This window comes from Asterias rubens, chromosome 16 (genome assembly GCF_902459465.1).
Source record: "Asterias rubens chromosome 16, eAstRub1.3, whole genome shotgun sequence".
Classification (NCBI taxonomy): domain Eukaryota; kingdom Metazoa; phylum Echinodermata; class Asteroidea; order Forcipulatida; family Asteriidae; genus Asterias; species Asterias rubens.
Genome location: NC_047077.1, coordinates 1722994 through 1743448, shown reverse-complemented (window position 1 = coordinate 1743448; position 20455 = coordinate 1722994). Strand labels below are relative to the sequence as shown.

General features: G+C 37.2%; 2 protein-coding genes across 2 annotated transcripts; one reads left to right on the top strand and one right to left on the bottom strand.

Annotated features, from left to right (window-relative positions):
- The first annotated feature begins 439 nt into the window (after nt 1–439).
- On the top strand, nt 440–4667 carry LOC117300924 (probable enoyl-CoA hydratase echA8). The gene is made up of 7 exons (XM_033784790.1): nt 440–653; nt 1215–1379; nt 1880–1974; nt 2539–2683; nt 2859–3008; nt 3639–3779; nt 4490–4667. Exons 1-7 carry the CDS (start codon nt 527–529, stop codon nt 4579–4581), a joined length of 915 nt encoding a protein of 304 aa, XP_033640681.1. The 5' UTR covers nt 440–526; the 3' UTR covers nt 4582–4667.
- Nucleotides 4668–6700: 2033 nt separating this feature from the next.
- Nucleotides 6701–19619, bottom strand: LOC117300690 (SH3 domain-binding protein 5-like). The gene is made up of 7 exons (XM_033784425.1): nt 19529–19619; nt 15799–15861; nt 14439–14567; nt 13900–14061; nt 12820–12950; nt 12550–12592; nt 6701–11879 (listed from the first exon to the last, which is right to left on the bottom strand). The coding sequence occupies exons 1-7, from the start codon at nt 19568–19570 to the stop codon at nt 11211–11213; spliced, it is 1239 nt and encodes a 412-aa protein (XP_033640316.1). The 5' UTR covers nt 19571–19619; the 3' UTR covers nt 6701–11210.
- Nucleotides 19620–20455: the final 836 nt, after the last annotated feature.

Genomic DNA, 20455 nt, shown 5'->3' with positions numbered 1-20455 from the left:
TCAATAAAACCACACAAAAAACATAAAACCTAACTAAGATGTCCTTACGAAAAATAATTACAATATTATAAAACTAAATAGTCGTTTTGACTGTTATAATTATAGGAAACAATAAATTGTTTATTGCTCCATGGTTTTTACACTAAAATTTACATTTTCTAAGTTGAGAAATTTTACTTATTGTAGAACAGGGGAGTTTTATATTTATCTTTGTAACAAGAATTCAAACTAATTGATAAATATTTTGTTTAAAAAAAGAAATAAACACGTAAGTATTTAAAAGTATTATATTAAACACATTATTTAAAAATGTTTCATTTTTTTACAGAAATTTATTAGAGAGTTTATTTGTTACTTTTGTTTTAACCCCTCTCTGCAAGTGGAACAGCCGCATGTTTACATTTTTCGTCTGAATCCCTGTCGTGACGCAGTGATCAGAAACACAGAATGTATCAGGGAACCAAGACAAGTGGACTTTAAATTAAGAAGCAGACGACCCAAATTCCAAGTTTTGACAGAGTAAGAAATGGCACATTTCTCGAGACTTTGGCTTTTAAGTCGACATTTATACCCACAGGCGACCATTAATAGGGTAGCTGGTTTGGTCAATTCCGGGTTGCAACGACGTTTTGCTTCATCTGCTGCAGAAACAGGTTTGTAAATTTCTCGAAATAAAAAAAACAATGTTTTTGTTGTGTACGATTGTAAAGAGAGTCTCAATCTCATCATGTTTACATAAGGTTTATTGCAATTACCGGAAAAGTTTCCGTATGGCGCCACCACTTTTTCATTCGAAATAAAATAATATAGTATCTAATTTACCTGATTGATATATCCCTTTTTGTAAAAATGAGTGAAAAAGTGGTGGCGCCATACGGAAAGTTATCCGCATACTTTAATAAGTAACCACAACAAGATAAAGGATTGTGTTTTGTTCATTAAAAGTGCGGTATTTGAAATGTCATAAAACTTGTTGAAAGTTTTGTTGTGTGACTTCAATCAATCAAAACAAAACTTGCAAACTTATTTGTTTTGTTTATATTTTGTTGCTAAGCAACTTTAACCTTTGATTATGAACTTAATAAATTTTACAATAAACCTTTGTCCAAAGACATAACGATGAGTGTCTACAAAAAATCCAAATGAAATTATAATAAATTTAAATTGAGATTAATTGTGATTAATATTGGTTTGTTTTGTTTTTCATTATTTAGGGGAAACTGTTATTACTGAGAGACAAGACAACATCTTTCTAGTAGGAATAAACCGACCAGACAGTCGTAATGCAGTGAATCGACAGACAGCTTTACTCTTAAGATCAGCATTTGAAGAGTTTGATAAAGATCACAGCCTAAGTGTAGCTGTTTTCTATGGTGTTGGTAAGACCCCCCCCCCCCCCCAAAGTGTTAAACAATACAACAACAAGAACACAACAACACAACAACATAAACAACAACAAAATGCTGGTATTTGTACATTTATAATTACATTACTTCGAAGCCAAATGTTTCTTCGGAATGCTTTATACTTCTGAAAGCTGTTGTTGGCTTATAACCAAAAGTTGTTATTGTCATTATTTTAAGAGTGATAACCTAACATTTACCTTCCCTTTCAGCACTCTATACTCAGTAGTTTACTGTGTTCTTTGAAAATGAGAAAATAAAATTAGCTGTTTCAAACTGCTTACCGACCAAAAGAACATGTGATATAAATGCAAAAAATAGTTAATGGTCTGACGTTTTGTCCATAGCAGATGTTTCTCAAATGCTAAGTGACAACACAACATAACACACGTGAACAGGTAACTAAGTGTAACATGAAAATGCTCCCAGGAGTAAGACGGATTATGGAAATGAGTCTTATATGATTATTTGTACAGGTGGTAACTTTTGTGCAGGGATGGATCTGAAAGAGGTGTCATCATACCAAGACTTTGATTTGAAAGAAGTCAATTTGGATCCACAGGGACCAATGGTAAGAATACAAACATTTAAGATAGCCTAAATTTTTCATCAACAAACCTTTTTTCTGAAAATCCTACCCCAGATGATAATTGCGGTTATGACAGGTATGATCAGTCATTTGAGAGTTAACATTCAGGTTGACTCAGACAAAGAACAGACAAACGACATGACAATATCTTCCACCTCTAGGACCCTTCAAATAACTGCGGCACTACGTTGGGTCAAACAATCTCCTCACCATTCAACAAGACAATGTACCCAAGAACAGCCAGAGAACGGAACTTACTACCACCAATTACCCCTGCAGCACCAGACATCAACTCCTGTATATCCAGTTTGGCTGAAATAAACCTCAAAGAACTTGTTAAGAATGCGCGTTTTAAAATTTAATCTACACTTCTACACTGACCCTGTTTGTGATTACCAGCCAACTGACCCTGTGTGTGATAACCAGCCAACTGGTCGTGTTTTTTCTTGCACAGTATCCCTGGGCAAGCAGAAGCAGAAGAAACAATTTATTCTTAGATTAAAATTTCTCTAATAATTTGATTTGTGAACTGATCTTTCCTTGCAGGGTCCTAGTAAGATGATACTAAGCAAGCCAGTGATTGCAGCAGTGAGTGGCTATGCAGTAGCAGGTGGTATGGAGCTATCATTGATCTGTGATATGAGAGTAGTTGAGAAGAGCGCTACCTTCGGAATATTCAACAGGAGATTTGGTAAGTTTACTTATGGTGGACATATTGCACTGTTTGGTTTGGGTAAATATGTCTGTCTATACCCAAACTAAATAATGCACTCCTATATGGTGTTCGCCATATCTCAATAGAGGTTAATGGTGCGCTTTCAACAATCGTCGAATGATCAGCTTTTATTTGCCCCTCTACATTTCAGGCATCCCTCTGATTGATGGTGGAACAGTCCGTCTGCCTAAACTCATTGGTCTTTCCAGGGCACTTGATTTGATCCTAACAGGAAGACCAGTTGGAGCTGAAGAAGCTTATAGCTTTGGTCTCGCTAATAGAGTGGTACCTGATGGAGAAGGTGAGTGTGCATGCATTGAATGGGTGAACCAGACCTAATCATTATTGTCAGGTTAGCTTAGGGGTCTCTGCCTTTGAAGTCTGTGGACCCTGGTTCGAATCCCACTTGGGATTGGAGCCTTTCGTATGGATTGGGTTGTCCCCATTTAGGTTTTCCTCTTGTGTCTAAAACTTTTATTTTTCAACCTCTTCTCTTCACATGATCACCACAGGCCTACAAGTTACACAAGGTAATTTTGAGATCCATGGTTTCATTTCCAAAAGTGTAAAATATTTAAAACTTAATTTTAAGTAGTTTTGGGTTTGAACAAAGATTGACTGGAGCATGACTTGAACCGACAACCTCCAGATTAACGTACTGGCACTCTACCAACTGAGCTATCTAACCCTATGTTAACAGTCTCCCTTTTGGTCAGTGTCTTTGTTCGGGGTTGCCAGTCAGAAGCCATACAGCCTAAATTAACGATACAACCTGGAAAGCGCAGCCAGGGGATCACCTTTAAGGGGATACAACTTTTAATATAAGTAATAAACTTAAAACTTATCCCTTGCAAATTATTTAAAACAACTTATCATTTTGCTTTCTTGTCTACCAGATATGAAACAATCTTTGTCTATTTTTTGTTTACAGCACTTGATCATGCAATCCTTCTTGCCAAACAGATCGCTGCATTCCCACAGGGATGTATGAAAACTGACAGACGATCTGCTTATAATAGCTCCTTTGATGGCTCTACATTTCAAGATGCTTTGCATTATGAGTTTGATACCGGTAAGTCTTTATCAGTTTGTTGTGTCAGTGCAACAACGTTTTATCTCCAAAAAGACTTGGTTTAGGTCATTAAGAATATGGAGCTCTACGGTGGGCTACCGAGAGTTAGCACCAAGATTAGGGCAAGAAGGCTGAGACACACAAACCACCTATGTGGACACCTTGTGCCGGGACTCTGGACTGCGTCGGGAAGAGCTGCGTACAGCAATGGAGGACCAACATGTTTGGAGGGCCATCATCCGATGCTCCGCATCGACTGAATGAATGAATGAATGAATTAAGAATATTACCTGCTGTGGCCTACAAATTTATTTTTATGTCAACAACAATGTGTGTAGCATATATTTTAGGCAGGTTATACAGCAATTAGTTAGCATTGGCAATTTTGACTATAATTTTACCAGCAACATTGTCCAACTTCAATTCGATAACCAACAGTTCTGGCTTGTGCTGTTTTCGCAGCGATATTCGTAAGAGAAGAGAATTGAGCACAACTCAGCCCCTGCGAATTATTCATTGCGAATATGTGACGTCAACATTCGTACCGCATTCGCAGGAAGCATGCTCTGGGCTCAACTACAACTGTTTTCTTTCATGAAATTTGAGAGCTGAAGAATAAGTTAGTCAATAATTTGCATCACAGTCAAAAAAAAAAAAAAAACTTCTAAACAACTCATGCTTCTAAAATTTGCATTCTGTTTATTCCTCAGGTTCGGAGGTTCTTAGCACAGAGTCATTGCCGGGTGCGACACAGTTTGTGAAAGGAATGGGTAGAGGTGGATCTTTTGAGTCCCAAGAGTGAATAAATGTAAGTTTTAATAGATGTTAAATTTGCATCGGGGATAAAGAATATTAATTTTGGTTTTTACCCATACACCGATGTGTGTTAGCACTGTATACTCAGTACTTTCCCGAGTCCTGTGAAAAAATATCACAGGCATGTTACTCGGGTGGGATTCGAACCCACGACCCTTGCAATTCTAGAGCAGTGTCTTACCAACTTACACTGCTCTAGAATTGCAAGGGTCGTGGGTTCGAATCCCACCCGAGTAACATGCCTGTGATATTTTTTCACAGGACTCGGGAAAGTACTGAGTATACAGTGCTAACACACATCGGTGTATGGGTAGAAACCAAAATTAATATTCTTTATCCCCGATGCAAATTTAACATCTATTATAACGTTGTGGTACCCGCTGCCAAAACATAGGATTCGAACTGCCTCTAGCTGCCGGGCAACCTCGGTAGTCTAGTTGGTAAGACACTGCTCTAGAATTGCAAGGGTCGTGGGTTCGAATCCCACCCGAGTAACATGCCTGTGATATTTTTTCACAGGACTCGGGAAAGTACTGAGTATACAGTGCTAACACACATCGGTGTATGGGTAAAAACCAAAATTAATATTCTTTATCCCCGATGCAAATTTAACATCTATTATATCGTTGCGGTACCCGCTGCCAAAACATAGGATTCGAACTGCCTCTAGCTGCCGGGCAACCTCGGTAGTCTAGTTGGTTAGACACTGCTCTCGAATTGCAAGGGTCGTGGGTTCGAATCCCACCCGAGTAACATGCCTGTGATATTTTTTCACAGGACTCGGGAAAGTACTGAGTATACAGTGCTAACACACATCGGTGTATGGGTAAAAACCAAAATTAATAAATGTAAGTTTGGTGAAGTAATGCAACAGTTTATTAGCCAAACATATTCAGAGTTAGGTTTTACTGTTATGTGGTTGAATTCAACTAAAATACTGAAGTGTTTTTTTTAAATATTAATACTAGCTTTCCTCTTGCAGAATTTATCCACCAGATATTGTTATTTTAACAAATAAAATATGAATAAAATAGATATAACAGAATAATGTGCCAATAAATAAACTAGAAGTGCATCTAGGTGTATTGAGGAAGTAGCTAGATGGGGATGGACTCAACCTTGTTCCAAACAGGTATGATCTCAGATTTGAGTGTAATATTTCAATATTTTGTTTAACAGTGAAACTGTTTTTCATATATCTTTTTAACAATATTGCTTAAAACAGCCAAAAGATTGAAGGGTAAAAATCACACAGATCGCACAAAAATGATGCCCAATCGTTGCGATCAAATCAATCTCTGTGTAAGTACGCAAATAACTACATTTATCCTTCAAAATGGAGTTGCGTATAGTTCTTAAACTCAAGCGTGTGTAAAATATTTGTAGTTTTAATGTAGCAAGTTTCGTACATAATCAGGATTGTTTATCATTATAAATGAGAAGATGTATATTTTTTTGCTGTGTTTTAATTTCTGATTGTAATTAGAGACTTTAGTGCCGCTGCTAGATGGCAGCAGACTTATCAGGTAAATGTACTTAAATTTGGCTAAGTCCAAATCGGCAATTTGTTTTTGCTACCAGCTTGCAGCAGTCTAAATTTTATGGCACTTTGGCTTGAAACCAGTTTCTTCACATCATTTTCTTGTGCTAAGCAAATTTTGTGCTTACACAGGCTTACTGTATGAAAATAAATGATCCAAATGCAAATCCATAGTGAGCGTGCAAGCTGGCCACCTAATTTTCTTGCACAAACCTATGAAATATGCTTACGCTTAAGCACATTTTCTGCTATAGTTAGCATAAAAACTTGCTTACCATTGAGCAAAACCCAATGCTATAAAATTTGCACAAGGTGATTTCCTGGGCCCAATGAAAGTAGCTATGCATAAACAAATTGTGTTCACCAGAATAAGGTTATCGGCTAAAATACTATGTCACATGTACATGTACAATTTGTGACTGGTATCCCGCTCATTATTGCTTTTAAAGCAGCTCTATGAAATTGGGCCCTGGTAGGCGAATGCTACACTGGTCATAATGTGAAATACCTCCTGTTGTAAAATACTATAAAAACAATTAAATACACAACTACTATTGTCAATGAATGAATATTAAAACTATAATTTTATTTAACAACACAAGGTGACCTGGTGGAATACAAACCGTTAATACATTTATATATTATTACTATCTGTGTTATCAATGAATGTAAGAAATACAAAGGTATTAAAAAAGACAAGATAATAATGTTTCATTGTTACAATGTTAGCAGTCCATCCAGTGCTAGATATCATAGGCAAACATCACAACAAATTATACATCAACAAAATAAACAAATTATTGTAATAGTTAAACAAAAACTGACAGATGAATTTTCACATAATTTGGGGTTGACCAAAGAGAAGCTGACAGAGCAGGACTTGAACCAACCTCCTCCAAATTAATATGTCAGTGCTCTACCAACTGAGCTATCTAGCTCTATGTTGGCCGTCTCCCCATTTTGTCAATATCTTTATTCAGGGTTCCAGTTAGAAGCCATTCAACCTGTAGTTGCCGTATAGCCAGGGATCACCACACCCAAGTTTGCGATACAAACTTGGAAGCAGCACCCAGGGGAGACTGCCAACATAGGGCTAGATAGAAAGCTCAGTTGGTAGAGCGCCTGCACAGTAACCCAGAGGTTGCAGGTTCAAGTCCTACTCTAACCAATTTGTCTTTGTTTAACACAAAGTTTTTAAAACGTTTCAAAGATCTCCCACCCACAGAAAAATGATTTACATGAAGAGATCTTCAATCTCAGAAAAGTTTTTGAATAAAGAAAATTAAACTTTGTCATCATTGATTAACTAACAAAACGTTTTGCTCAAGAAAACTTGGCGATATATTGAATGTTTTTTTAAGGGGATGTAAAAACGACAAGGTGTGAAGGGATTTTAAAGCAAACTTTGCAAAGTGAAATAAAATCTTAATAATGCTGAGAAAAACATGAAAAAATCAACTATTTCTAACAAGTTTTTAAGAATGCAAAGTTTCAAATGCAAGAATCACGAGTAACTTCAATCCCATTCATTTTCCTACAGTTCGAACTTGGCATTGGTAATCCAGAACCCAATTTCATAGAGCTGCTTAAATACAAAAAGTATCAAAGCACAACAAACTTATGCTTAGCACAATAAGATAACCAGCCAAATAACCATTTTATATGTATCATTTGTCCTGCCCATTTCTGCTCAGCAGGAAAATGTTGAGAACTATTATCTGCCCAAGCAGCTCTATGAAATTCGTTCCTGTACATTCTAGAGTTGCTTGTCTAGTTTATAATGAAACCTTTCTCCTAAAGATGATAAATGCAAAAAATAGTAAATGGCCCTAGAGGTCATGGTTCCCGATTCACAATCCCAAATACCATCTCTTCAGTGTGAGTGACAATGAGCAAATTGGGTTTCCAGCATGTGTAAAAACTAAACAGTCTTAGTCGCTTATTTTCATATAAACTAAAACATCAGTACTATGATTGTACCTTTCTAACACAAAGCATGTCCAGCTTCAGATAAACAATCCTTGAATAATATTTCAGTTATTCAGAAAGCAATAAAATAATTCACTTGACAATTCAAAATCTGATAGTTATCTAGAAACTCATAATTTTCATTGCAAATATGCAGCAGCCTTCTTTAAATTCATTCACATCCGAGCATCTTTGGTTTAAAAAATCAATCAACAAAGTATTTCAATGGCTTAAAGACCAGCTTAAAAAAGGAAACAAGTGATCTGTGCTAAAATTGAGTTCACATGAGAGTATACAGATAGTCATCATACAAAAAGAGGACTTTTCAGAAAGTTTCACAAAAAGCCTTGTTAGTTTTATGTCATGTTGTCATTTGTGGGAGCTTTGTTTTGTATAGTCCTTTTGTGCAATAACAAAGCAACACCCCACAAATGACGCAAAATATTGGCTTTTTGACGCAGCCACCAAAGGCAGAAGTGTAGCTTTTTTTTTTTTTACCTTGTGGTTGGGACCTACTTTGTTTATCGATAATCAGAAATAATTCAAAAGTGTAAAAATATCAAAATTACATTTAAATGATCAACAAACACATTATAAACAAGATTAAATAACATGCACAGTAACTTTTACCACACTTTTTAACTTCATTGTGATGCTTTGTTTCACCATCAACAATGCATTGTAAGTCAATGTACATGAGAACTTTTACCCCTGTCTTATCCCGCCCATAACAATAGAACAGGTTCAATTTTTAGAAAAATCTACAAACTACAATATCTGGTACATTATATTATTGCAATACTGTACAATCAACACATGTACACAGGTACGAAAATACTTTAAATGTGATATCTCTGGCTACATACATACTATACACTATACATACCCTGTCAAATTATAACGGTTAAAAATATTGAAAGGGCAAGTCCACCGTTATCATCATAACATTGACCACATCAGAAGGCCAGGTGCCTTTTAGAAACCTAGGTTGAAGCTCTGGCTCCAGTTTAGGCTCCATTATCAATTTTGAAGCAGTGTATATTGTGTATGGTGTTTACAACATCAAACAAAGCCTGGAGCTTAAGACATGTAAAGACAGAGCCTAATCTGAGGTTTGGAAAACGCCCCTGGGTTTCTTGATAGTTCTTTTTGATTTGGGTCTTTTCAAAACCTAGATTTGGGCTCTGGCTCCAGTTTGGGCTCCATCATCAATATAAAAGCAGTGCATATTTTGTATGGTGTTTCCAACATCAAATGGAACCAGAGACAGAGACTAAGCAGAGAATTGGAAAATGCCTCTGAGTTTCTAGATCAAGATTGGGTGCTGTCTTCTATTTGGGCTCTAACATCAATTTTGGACGAACTCAAGAGCCAGAATTTAGCCCAAGGTTTGTTAAAAACCCCAGTTAACTGTCATGGTTTGATTTGCAAGAAAATTGCGTACTGTATCTCCGAACTTTCACTAGGACAGAGATATATTGTACAAGATCTCAAATATTGCTTTATGTTGTCTATATTTGCTGATCAGCTGTGTATGAGGTCGGCAATTGGGAAGCTTAACAGTAAATTTGGTGAGTACCAAGACTGGTCCCCTGTCTTCATCCGTAAGGTAATGGTTTGTTATGATGTTTGCTGATTTAACTGCGAATCTCCAGAACCAAGGTCAAAGGTGATTATGCGTACATTGTAATTCGCAAGCCTTGAGGTGTGACATCAGATGTTCAGGCTAGTGAGCACCATACTTTAGACTGCAAAACTTGTTTGGTTGTGATGTTACTGACCGAATGCTAAAAGGAATTCCAAGCCAGACTGTGGTTATGGTTACAGGAATATCAATGGACTTGCCACAAAGAATTTACAAGTTGATTGGTAATTTGACAAGTTTAAGTGTTTTGGCACTTGTAGAGGTTTCATTTGTTTGTTAATACTGATAATAAAGTGATTAAATGCTTTAAATACAAATCATTTGGACTACATGCTAACATGGCTAATGTAATCATATTAGAACATCACTTCTGAGTGTCTGGTGTTAACCCATGCAAATGTGGCAATAAGTTTACAAGAGATATTTCTGTGGGTGTTTTTACTCTTGCTATGCTTAAGTTTTCCAAATAAGTGAAATGTCAAATGTAGAATTAGATAACTTGACCACGACCTGCTTTTAAGCCCTTCATTTGCAAGCTTTTCTTGACCGACATTTTTATGGCAGACAGTTTGTTATGACCAGAACAACTTTGGAATGCTCTAAATTTGTTGCTGGCAGCCGGACGTTAGTGGTGTACCTAAAAATCCCAATGTCTGGGGTAATTTAAAAGGAGTTTGTCTGACTCTAGTCTAAAAAACAACCAAAGTTGTTTCCATTTATACTGACATAAAAATCTGAATACAAGGTTTTCAAAGTGGAAAATAAATGTTTACTTACAAATAAAGAAATGTTTGGTTAAAATGCTACCAATCCCTTGAATAATGTGACACTTCTGGGTGATAAGATGTTGAAACCGCTCCTTTAAAATTAGCATAATTGTAATGAAGCTATCCTGATTGGTTCTTCAAGAGTGGCAGATGACTTAAGAACCGTCCAATCATCAAGGCTGTAGTTCATTAACTGTCTACAAAGAAACCCTATTAAGTAAATCTATCTTCCTTTGTAATATCAGGTTTCCAGCCAAAGTGCTAAGTATAGCACAGATGTTTGTAACTGATTCCTTTCTTGTTTACACTAGCTTCTTAAAAGTCACCAGGCCTGAAACTTCACAAAGGCACTGGAGGCAACTGCATCCATGCCCCTGGTAATTGCCTTGGTGCCCTTGAAATGCTCCAACAGAAATTTAAAGTTTCCTCAATGGTGCCCTTTACCAAAGAATTGGCGCCCTTACCCTTTCAAATATAAAGTATACAGGCCTGAAGTCATCTACGTGAAAATAAATGCCACAAGTTCTTTTCAGTGACCACAAACATGAAAAATACTGAACAAATACTTCAACTCACTTAAAGACATTTACTTGAATAAAAAATAAAGCGAAGGAAAAATGCTGATGTTTATAAATTAAAGGTCAAACAAGATTTGAAGGTCAACCAAGGTGCAAAGGTCAAATAAGGTTCAAAGGTCAAACCAAGGATCCAGCTTTTTCATCTATGTCGCCAGTGATAGTCTGGCAGCTGACCTCTGACCTTTGCTCCTCCTCTTCCTGTAGTTTTTTAATAACCTCCGCAGCGTCTGCAGTCTCTTTGGTGTTGTAGCTACTTTGACGTGAGTGACCGGGCGTTGAGAATGCTGAGTCACAGTCCGAATCACAATCGTCCAGATTTTCGCACGATAACCCCGATCGATAACTCGCTGTATCCGACATCTCATCCAATCTATCGATCGACCCGAATGCTTTGAGTATCGAGTGTGGATCTGGTGGTGACATATCATCCTCCTGCAAGCTCAGAGGTCTACGAAGCATGCGTAGCTTTGGCGGTCGTACGTACATATCGTCCTTACAGATTGACTCGGGAATGAAACCTTGCGGGGATCCAGGGCTCTCTTGGCATTGTGCCAGCGGGATCTCATAAAATGGGTAACTGTAACGGTTTGAGGGTACCTCTGCGGGTATCTCCGGGGTTGACTCTGCACCTACGCCCATCCCTCGTTCACCGAGCTTTGCGGCTTGGTAACGTCGTTGCTCATGTATTTCATCGCTGATTTGCTCTAGGTTGTGTAGAGCGTTGGAGTACGCCTCTTTGGAGTTCGTCACTCGCCCCTGTAACTCATGAACACGCTTCTGTAGAGTCTACAAATATAAACAAAAAGTCCAGTCAGTTAAATCGAAGTGTATTCTTTCAAGACATGTCTGACATTCATCCACTGGGCATCATATGTCAGTATACTCCAGAGGCTTCTACACAGTATACAAAGATGTATAGTTAATAGGAAGATGATGTGTTAAATGCAAAACTGTCAACCCTCCTACTGTCTGACCATTCACTATCTGACATCTACTGTAGTTTAAAATGATTGATGTACCATGCAAGCCTGCATTATGATATCATTGGTGACTGCACTATTTGAGTACACACACTAGTTCTCTGCACAGTTAGTACAATCATACACAACTCATGCATTTGAATTCACTAACAAATGCCACCAAGCATTGGAGGATTGAAAATTAAACTCTTGAGTTAAAGGTTTTTGATGTCTTTAGTAGATCAAGCTTTTACAATGACATGAATCCTTACTCACTGTGAATGAAGATGTATGTAATATAATAAACCTGTAGAAGTTTCAAAAAAACAAGTCAAATCACAGAGCAATGTTTTCAGGAGAGTCGCATAAATCCACTCTATATGCCAAAGTCAATAATGATTTCTCACCATTTCAATGTGGTGTTTGGTAGCACCCTTTAAGATCCATTATTTATCAAACACTAGACGTTGGATTCTGTTACTGTTTAATTTACTCACCTCAAGCTGAAAGTTCAACTTAGACTTCATTTCAAAGTAGGGTCTGAAAAACAAAAACATAAAACATTAGAAGAGCTAAAATAAAGAAAGAAAAACACTTGAGTTGCACAAATGTTTGTGAAGTCTTGAAGTCTTTCTGAAATTCAAATATTTTAGTGAAAAATAAACTCTTACTCAAAACTACGTTACTTAGTTGTCTCTCACAATGTTTTATACTATCAACAGCTCTCCATTGCTCCTTACCAAGTTAAACTTGCTATTCTTGCCTACCTTGACTTGTTGATAGTTCTTCGTAATGATTTCTGCAGGTTTTTCAGCTCTCGTTCCACTCGATGGAACTCACTGGCTGTCTGCATGTGTTCCTGCTCACTCACTCTCTTCTCTTGATCAGCTTCGGCAACCTATACAATTGAAAAATCATATCATTATATATAAAAAGACAGCCAGGTTAGCTCAGTGGTTTCTGTTTGGTAGAGGTTGATATTGTGTCTGACAGATTTAAACAATATTATTGACCTTATGACCTGGGCCCAATTTCATAGAGCTGCTTAAGCACAAAATTCTGCTTAATCAAAATAATCAATGCTTAGTAAAATCAGAATACCGGCCAAGACTGTTATGCTAAGTAAACAATAGCTCAATACCAGTCACAAGCAATGTTTATGGCATGAAATTTTGGCAAGTAACATGTGTAAAATAGGCGAGCTATTTTCGTGCTTAACCAAAATTTTTGCTTAAGCAGCTCTATGAAATTGGCCCCAGGGCACTAATGTTAAGCGCATTTAGACGTTATTGGTTGATTGGTGCACTGATTGATTGACTAAAGCCCGGTTCATGCTTCCTGCGAATGCGAATGAATTTGATATCACAACTCTGTTTTTGAAGCAATATTCGCAAGAGAGTTAGGCACAACTCAACCCCTGCGAATTAAAAAAAAAATAAAAAATGTATGCAAGTCTTCAGACACACAAGGCCTGAAGGCCGCTTCAAGGTGTGGACTACAATAAAAAAAAAATTCCAGAGGCTGTTGCCACCTACTCCTAGGGCTGAAACAGAGTTACCCCTTTTACAGTCCATACGGATGTAGGCTTAGGTATCATCAGTCAAAGCCTGGCAGGTAGAGCAGAAAGCACTACCTCACGACCTCGAGTGTCACAACCGGGATTCGAACCCACACTCTGCTGATCAAACACCAGAGCTTGAATCCGGTGCTCTTAACCGCTTCGCCATGACACGCCAAAAAACTTTTCGTTGCGAATATGTTACGTCAACATTCATAGCTCATTCGCAGGAAGTATGAACTGGGCTTGATTGATTAGTGATTGATTGAATTTGAGCATGAGATTTTACCTTCATAGTGGCATGATTGAGCATTTCTTGCCAGTTGGCATCAAACTTCCTCCCTTCTTGGATCAGACCCTGCTCAGCTAGGTCCACCATCTCCTTAGCTGCAGCTAGCATGCTGTTAGCTCGCTCAAACCTCACGGCAGCTTTCTGCGTCTCTTGCTGACACTGTGTACACAAGAAGAAAAACGGATGGATTAGCTCAAAGGGTGTACTGGTGCTTCAGTTTGTTGAAAGTCACAACCCTAGGGATGTTATAGGCTTTTTGAAAAAAAAATAACTATGAGCACAAAGCGTAGTGTTAAAAATGAAGAAATCACATCTCTGCAACCCAGATTTTATAGATTTCAGGAAGCCTACTTAAAGGCATTGTATACCTTTGGTTCTTGGAACCCTTAAATTGTTTAATTGTAAAATAAAGCAAGACAAGTTCTCAGAAGAACATAATCTAGCTATTAGCAAGATACACACATGGTGTTATCACAAACTAAATATAGTAAATAAAGTCTTAATAGGAAATGAGTAATTTTGGTTAATGAACTTACCTCTTTAGCTTTTTGTCTTGCTTCATAATACGGCCGTGCCTTTTCAATACAGCTGCCAAGTTTCTTAGAGATAGCATTGAGGTTATGGGTAGACTCAGTTAGTGACTGCCTGAAGAGTGCTCTAGCCTCCTGAGAACAAACACAGCAATTCATACAAAATGAACAATGTGAAGTAATGATTGAGAGAATAAAAGAGTTGTGACAAGGTCTTAAAGGCAGTGGATACTATTGGTAATTACTTAAAATAATCATTAGCATAAAACCTTTCTTGGTAACGAATAATGGGGAGCTGTTGATAGTATAATATCCTGTAAGAAACGGCTCCCTCTGAAGTCACATACTTTTCGAGTAGAAAGAAGTAATTTTCCACGACTTTGATTTTGAGACCTCAGATTTAGAATTTGAGGTCTCGAAATCAAGCATCTGAAAGCACACATTTTTGTGTGACAAGGGTGTTTTTCTTTCACTATTATCTCGCAGCTTCGACGACCGATTGAGCTCAAATTTTCACAGGTTTGTTATTTTATGTGTATGTTGAGATACACCAAGTGAGAAGACTATTCTTTGACAATTACCAATAATGTCCAGTGTCTTTAAAGTGCGTTTAAAACCTTGCAAGGTTATGGCTACGACCCTGCAAGGTTTTACCTGGCCACGACCTTAGAAGCTTTTACTAGGCTACGACCTTAACCTTGAGGTTTTAGCAGCTAACATTTACAACTAATCAATCATTTTATACAGATGGTATTTATCATATTAAGTGTGACTGGCATCCTGCTAAATTTTGCTCACATGTAGCAGAAATATTTTCTGCTTAAATAAAAATATTACATGCGACAAACACTTGCAAGTGTTGTCACTGATACTTCACAGGAAACAAGTGTTTCTTTTCCAGATTGATGGCAGGCCTGTATGCTTTGTCTTTGAAAAGGCAAGGGCACCAATGCCTCTTCTTCTTGGTTAAGGGCACCCTATGAGGAAATTGTAAACTTATTCTATGAGCACTTCAAGGGCACCAAAGCAATGATCAGGGGGCACAGAGGCAATCGCCTTTGTTGCCTCTGTGAAGTATCGGGCCTGTGCTGGCTTCAACCAATTCTATAAAGTTGGGCCCACATGACAAACACTTGTGCAGACACTTACAATAATCCAACAAATTTAAATGTAAGCGACAACTTGTGCCTAATGCAAGTTATTGTACCAGACATTATTGAAAACCACCTTGCTTATTGGACAAGTGGCTTCTTGGACTCGGTTAAGTTGCCTGGAGTGGAACCTTCCATGATCGGTTAGTTCACCCCCAAAAAGTCCAAACGAACACGGCTAAAGTCACTTCTGACTTTATTGTAGCGATACTTACATCTAACTGAAGTTCCATAGAGTTGATTTCATCAGTAGCTGTGTTTAATCTTTCCAGCTCCAACTGTGAAATGGAAGAGAACATTATATTTAAATGTGTTGTGTTTATTCATTCCAATACAATTGTTATCCTTAAGTGGTCATCAGTAAAGTATAAAAAAAACCAATATTTTTAAAGAGCAAATCTACAATGGTGTTACTGCAAACTTATAACATTGATACTCAATCACCATGGAATGCCACACAACCTATAAAATACATTATTTTTGGTACCTGAACAAAAGTTGGGACATTTTACCTTGTACGTATACACATGGTGTACACTTTAATAAACTTTTTATCTTATTGAATCATAACTTTTCTGGTTTTTTTTTCCCAAGGTAAAAAAATTTGACTTAAGTAGGAAGGATATTATGTCTGCTTTACAAAGTATTTGATTTTTATGAAATTCAATAGTGTTGATTCATTTACTACATGATCTGATACAGGCAAAACAGTTAAACTATCAACAAATAACATGAACTGTATGGTTAAATATGAATTGCCAAGCTTTCTGGTTTGTTTTTGCAGCAAATTGCAACAGAGAATCTAAAAGGGTCTACAAAGTACAAACATCCACCTGTCCTTGATTAGACAATGTGGGTTAGTCCTCATTGTGTTGTAACCCTCCATTCTACTAAACCCAAATGCCTACTGTTCACACAGTAGAATCCCCTTTGCAATTTTAGTCACTGATTCACTATTTTCAGGGTTACATTTGTAAATCATGAGTCAGCCCCACTAAACAAAAAAGTCCAAGGGACTTTTCATTTGTGACAGCTGATAAAGTAAATGTGTTGGTACTGTGAGGGTGACATTATGTACAATGTACATACACCTGTGATTGAACTTGTTAAAAAAGAAAGTTCACTTATTCAAATTGTATGATTGTACTACAGGATCTAATACACCCTGTGCAGTAAAATGTAGTTTCTTTGTACACTGTGATAAAGTGCAACCTTCCTGATAAGTTGAATGCAAATTGATAAATTAGTTTCCAAAACTTGAAAAGATATCTGCTGAGGATTGAGAGCTCTCAGGAAGAAAACAATGAAACAAGTCTCCAAAGACTTCCAATACTAAAACATTGTTATGCTCGATCTACATATAAATGTTAACTCCCAAAGCGCCATTATCGTACATGTAAGATCCTTTATGTAATCATTTTATTTTGTAATATAATTTTTATGTAATAAGATCCTTTTTTGTGAACTCACCAAGTGTCATCAATCGTACACCACAACCCATAATATCTTGAGAGGGCAATCACGCAGGAACTACTACTTAGCTTTGGGATGATACATGAACAACACCAAGGCAACACAAATCATCATGATACATTTTGTTTGGTGTTTGGTGAGAAAGACTGAAGCCTGGTTCATACTTCCTGCGAATGTGAAGCGAATGTTGACGTCACAAATTCGAACATATAATTTGCAGCAGAAATTCGAAACAAATAATTTGCAGCAGTTCAACTCTGCTCTACTCACTTGCAAAAGGAGGGTTGTGACGTCAAATTCACGCCAAATCAACTTCGCATTCGTGTTAGCAGGAAGTATGAACCGGGCTTTATTTATCCATATCTTATACAGAATTCCGAAAAAACCTCAAAAAGCTGGGCACTTCAGGTTCAAAACACAAACAAACACAGGCAATGAAAGAGCGAAGAGAACTAATTTAACATGTCACATGTTCATTGGTTCATTCACTACAATGACGAGTAAATGTCCATCTGTCTCTATCAAGAATAATGTAAGAGAAAGAAAGACTGCTTTAGACCAGTGCCAGCCTCGATGGAAGATTTCATCATTCTTATGAAAAACAGGAAAACATGAAGCGTGCGTTCAACTTCCTATCCCCTATGATTACAACCTAACTATCTTACATGGGACCCTAAAGCGTATTTCATAAGCGCTATCACTATATATCAGGTCTACTGATGCTGATAGTGACAGTGATACAAAACAAGTAGTTCATGAACGTCATTCGGTTAATTGACAATACATTGGGGGCAGAGTGTACGACACAATTTCATCATTTAAATTATGTTAATTTTGCATTGGAAATTAAAAATACAGACTTTTTTTTTCTACTGTAAAGAAAAATGTCTCAAACTGTTGCCTTAAAAGTAAAATTCCTTTGAATTTGAGTTGTAGCTTCTTTTTAATTTAAGTTTTATAACAGTGATATTATGACTGATTTCAGTCTTGGAAAATAGATAGGAAACAGGTTATTAATTTTTAATTGGCAAGAAATAGTTGGGAAATCGCCAAAATACAAATTGTGACTGTAAACAATGTTATAATGCATATATCCAATGTATTCTCACGAACAAACCCGGGGAAAAACAACCTTACATGCCGAGTCATGGTGGATAAATACGACCACAATGGCCCAACAAAACTCAACAATAATCAGATGATGACTTTGAGCTTGAGTGATTTTGAATCAACAAGTTGAACTATTATTTCCCCAGGGCTCCCTATTAACATTCCAAATGCATGACATCATTTCATGAAACTCAGGAAAGTACCGAGTATACAGTGCTAACACACATCAGTGTATTCGATATAAAACCAAACTAATCTCATTTCATTTGTTGTGGATAACAAACAAAAAGTTTTAGTATAGAGTTTCAGACATTCAGGGCCTACGTATGTGTAGTTGAATAAATTTTTTACCGGACAAGCACTTTTTAAAAAGCTTATTAATATTAACAACAGAAAAAGGAGTGTAAGCAAAAGTGTATCTCATGCACAATCTCTGCTTTGAGAAAGACACTGCTACTGGTCAAAACATCAGGGTCCATTTCACAAAGAGTTAGGACTAGTCATTTATACCATGGAGCAATAAACTAGACGATTGCTCCATGTTTATACCATACTGTAGTTCATTTTTGTTGAATAGCAGTTAGCTAATTCTATTTTCTCATAAACAATCTAGAAGATTTGACAGTGCATAATTTGTTTGTGCATAATTTTTCTTTGCAGTGTAGTAGTGAATTCGGGTCATCTCATACTCAAGTAAACTCGTACCAAGTCAACTCGTACCCAAGTCCACTCGTACCCAAGTCAACTCGTACCCGAGGTTGACTTGGGTATGAGTTGACCTGTTACAACAGAAACTGTGCTAAGGTTTGCTTAGCACACAGAAAACATGAAAGCCTTTATTAGCAGGGCTTGAACTTTTTGGAAAAATAGTATACACACAGGACTGATGTCTTGATGAAGGGCTTGTTCTTATCTTGATTCTTAATCTTAGAAAATTAAGAAATTCTTCTTCTTCTTAACTTATTATTATTATTATTATTATTATTAACTCTACGGAAAGTAATCCAAATTTAAAAATCTATCTTAACGTGTTGATGGGCGGTTACAAATTCAGGGACATTTAAAGCACGAGTCATCACAAGCAAACAATGGTTTCAATGCATTTGTTGCATTCAGTTCACACAATCAATCATTAACCATGGAAGAAACACACGCATTCCTTGCGCAAACAAAACGAACAAAAGTGAAAACACAACAACATAAAAATTAATGTAGTGGTAGGCCTAATTCATCCACGAATTTACACAATAAATTTACCATGTCAATTACTCATACTTCATCCTACAATTACCTAGATTAAAAACAAATAAATGATCTTTCACTTGTGCTTGCATGTCCGCTATTTAGGGGTTAAAATCTTACCTTAATTCGGGGGTCAATTTCTTCCTCCTCCGTCGCTGCCATTTTGGAAGTGATGCTAAATATTGATTGCGTGTACAAAATAATGCCAACCCAATGCCTAGCATGCAGTGAGTTACATTTGGCTCAAAGCCACTTCGTGACGTCAACGTGTTCGCAGTTAGGCGCCCATGTAGAAACAGCGTTTCGCCCATCGATCCCCATTTACTGGAGATCAATGGTTTCGCCCAAATACAGACCAACTTTGGTCCAACTAAGGTTGGAAACTATGGAAAGCCAAAATACAAAAACAAAATATATGTATAATATTATTTAAAACATACGGAAGCGTAATGCCGCCACATGAATAATTTGTATACGCACACGATAAATCCAAACTTATTATGTTCGTGCACAATAACTGATTGTGTACGTACACAATAAATCAAAACTTTTATTGTGTACGTACACGATAAATCCAAAGTTATCATATACACGATTGACTTATCATGTACGTACGTGACCATTATCATTTACGTACACGATAAATCGGGTTCTATTTCTATATGGGAAAGCCATAAATAAAATTAAAAAAACTATAATACATGTACAATTAGGTATTCAGGACACCGTTGGTTGGTGGCCGCAGACTTACCAGGTAAAATCAATTGTTCTCGGTGTGTGCGCATGTTCAGAACTAATAATAAACCGGGTATCAGCCGAGCGGCAATGGGGGTGGGGGGGGGGGTGTCCGAGACTACGGGGCAAACTACGGGGCAAGGCAGCGCTATGCCCCAAGAAGAGGCACGAGGGTTCTTTGTGGCTACCACGGACGACCTGGTCGCTGATGTTTCCATCCACAGTATTTTTTTATAACTATTCATCAAGTGCCGAAATTTGGCAACGGGATATTTTGGGGAACTCGTGGTTTCTAATTGCCGAAATCGGATG

Coding starts and splice junctions, on each gene's coding strand:
- LOC117300924 (XM_033784790.1), top strand. CDS start 527: ATGGCACATTTCTCGAGACTTTGGCTTTTAAGTCGACATTTATACCCA. Junction 654..1,214: donor TTCATCTGCTGCAGAAACAG/GTTTGTAAATTT, acceptor TTCATTATTTAG/GGGAAACTGTTATTACTGAG. Junction 3,009..3,638: donor AGTGGTACCTGATGGAGAAG/GTGAGTGTGCAT, acceptor TTTTGTTTACAG/CACTTGATCATGCAATCCTT.
- LOC117300690 (XM_033784425.1), bottom strand. CDS start 19,570: ATGGCAGCGACGGAGGAGGAAGAAATTGACCCCCGAATTAAG. Junction 15,862..19,528: donor AAATTGACCCCCGAATTAAG/GTAAGATTTTAA, acceptor TCCATTTCACAG/TTGGAGCTGGAAAGATTAAA. Junction 12,951..13,899: donor TCAATCATGCCACTATGAAG/GTAAAATCTCAT, acceptor TCAATTGTATAG/GTTGCCGAAGCTGATCAAGA.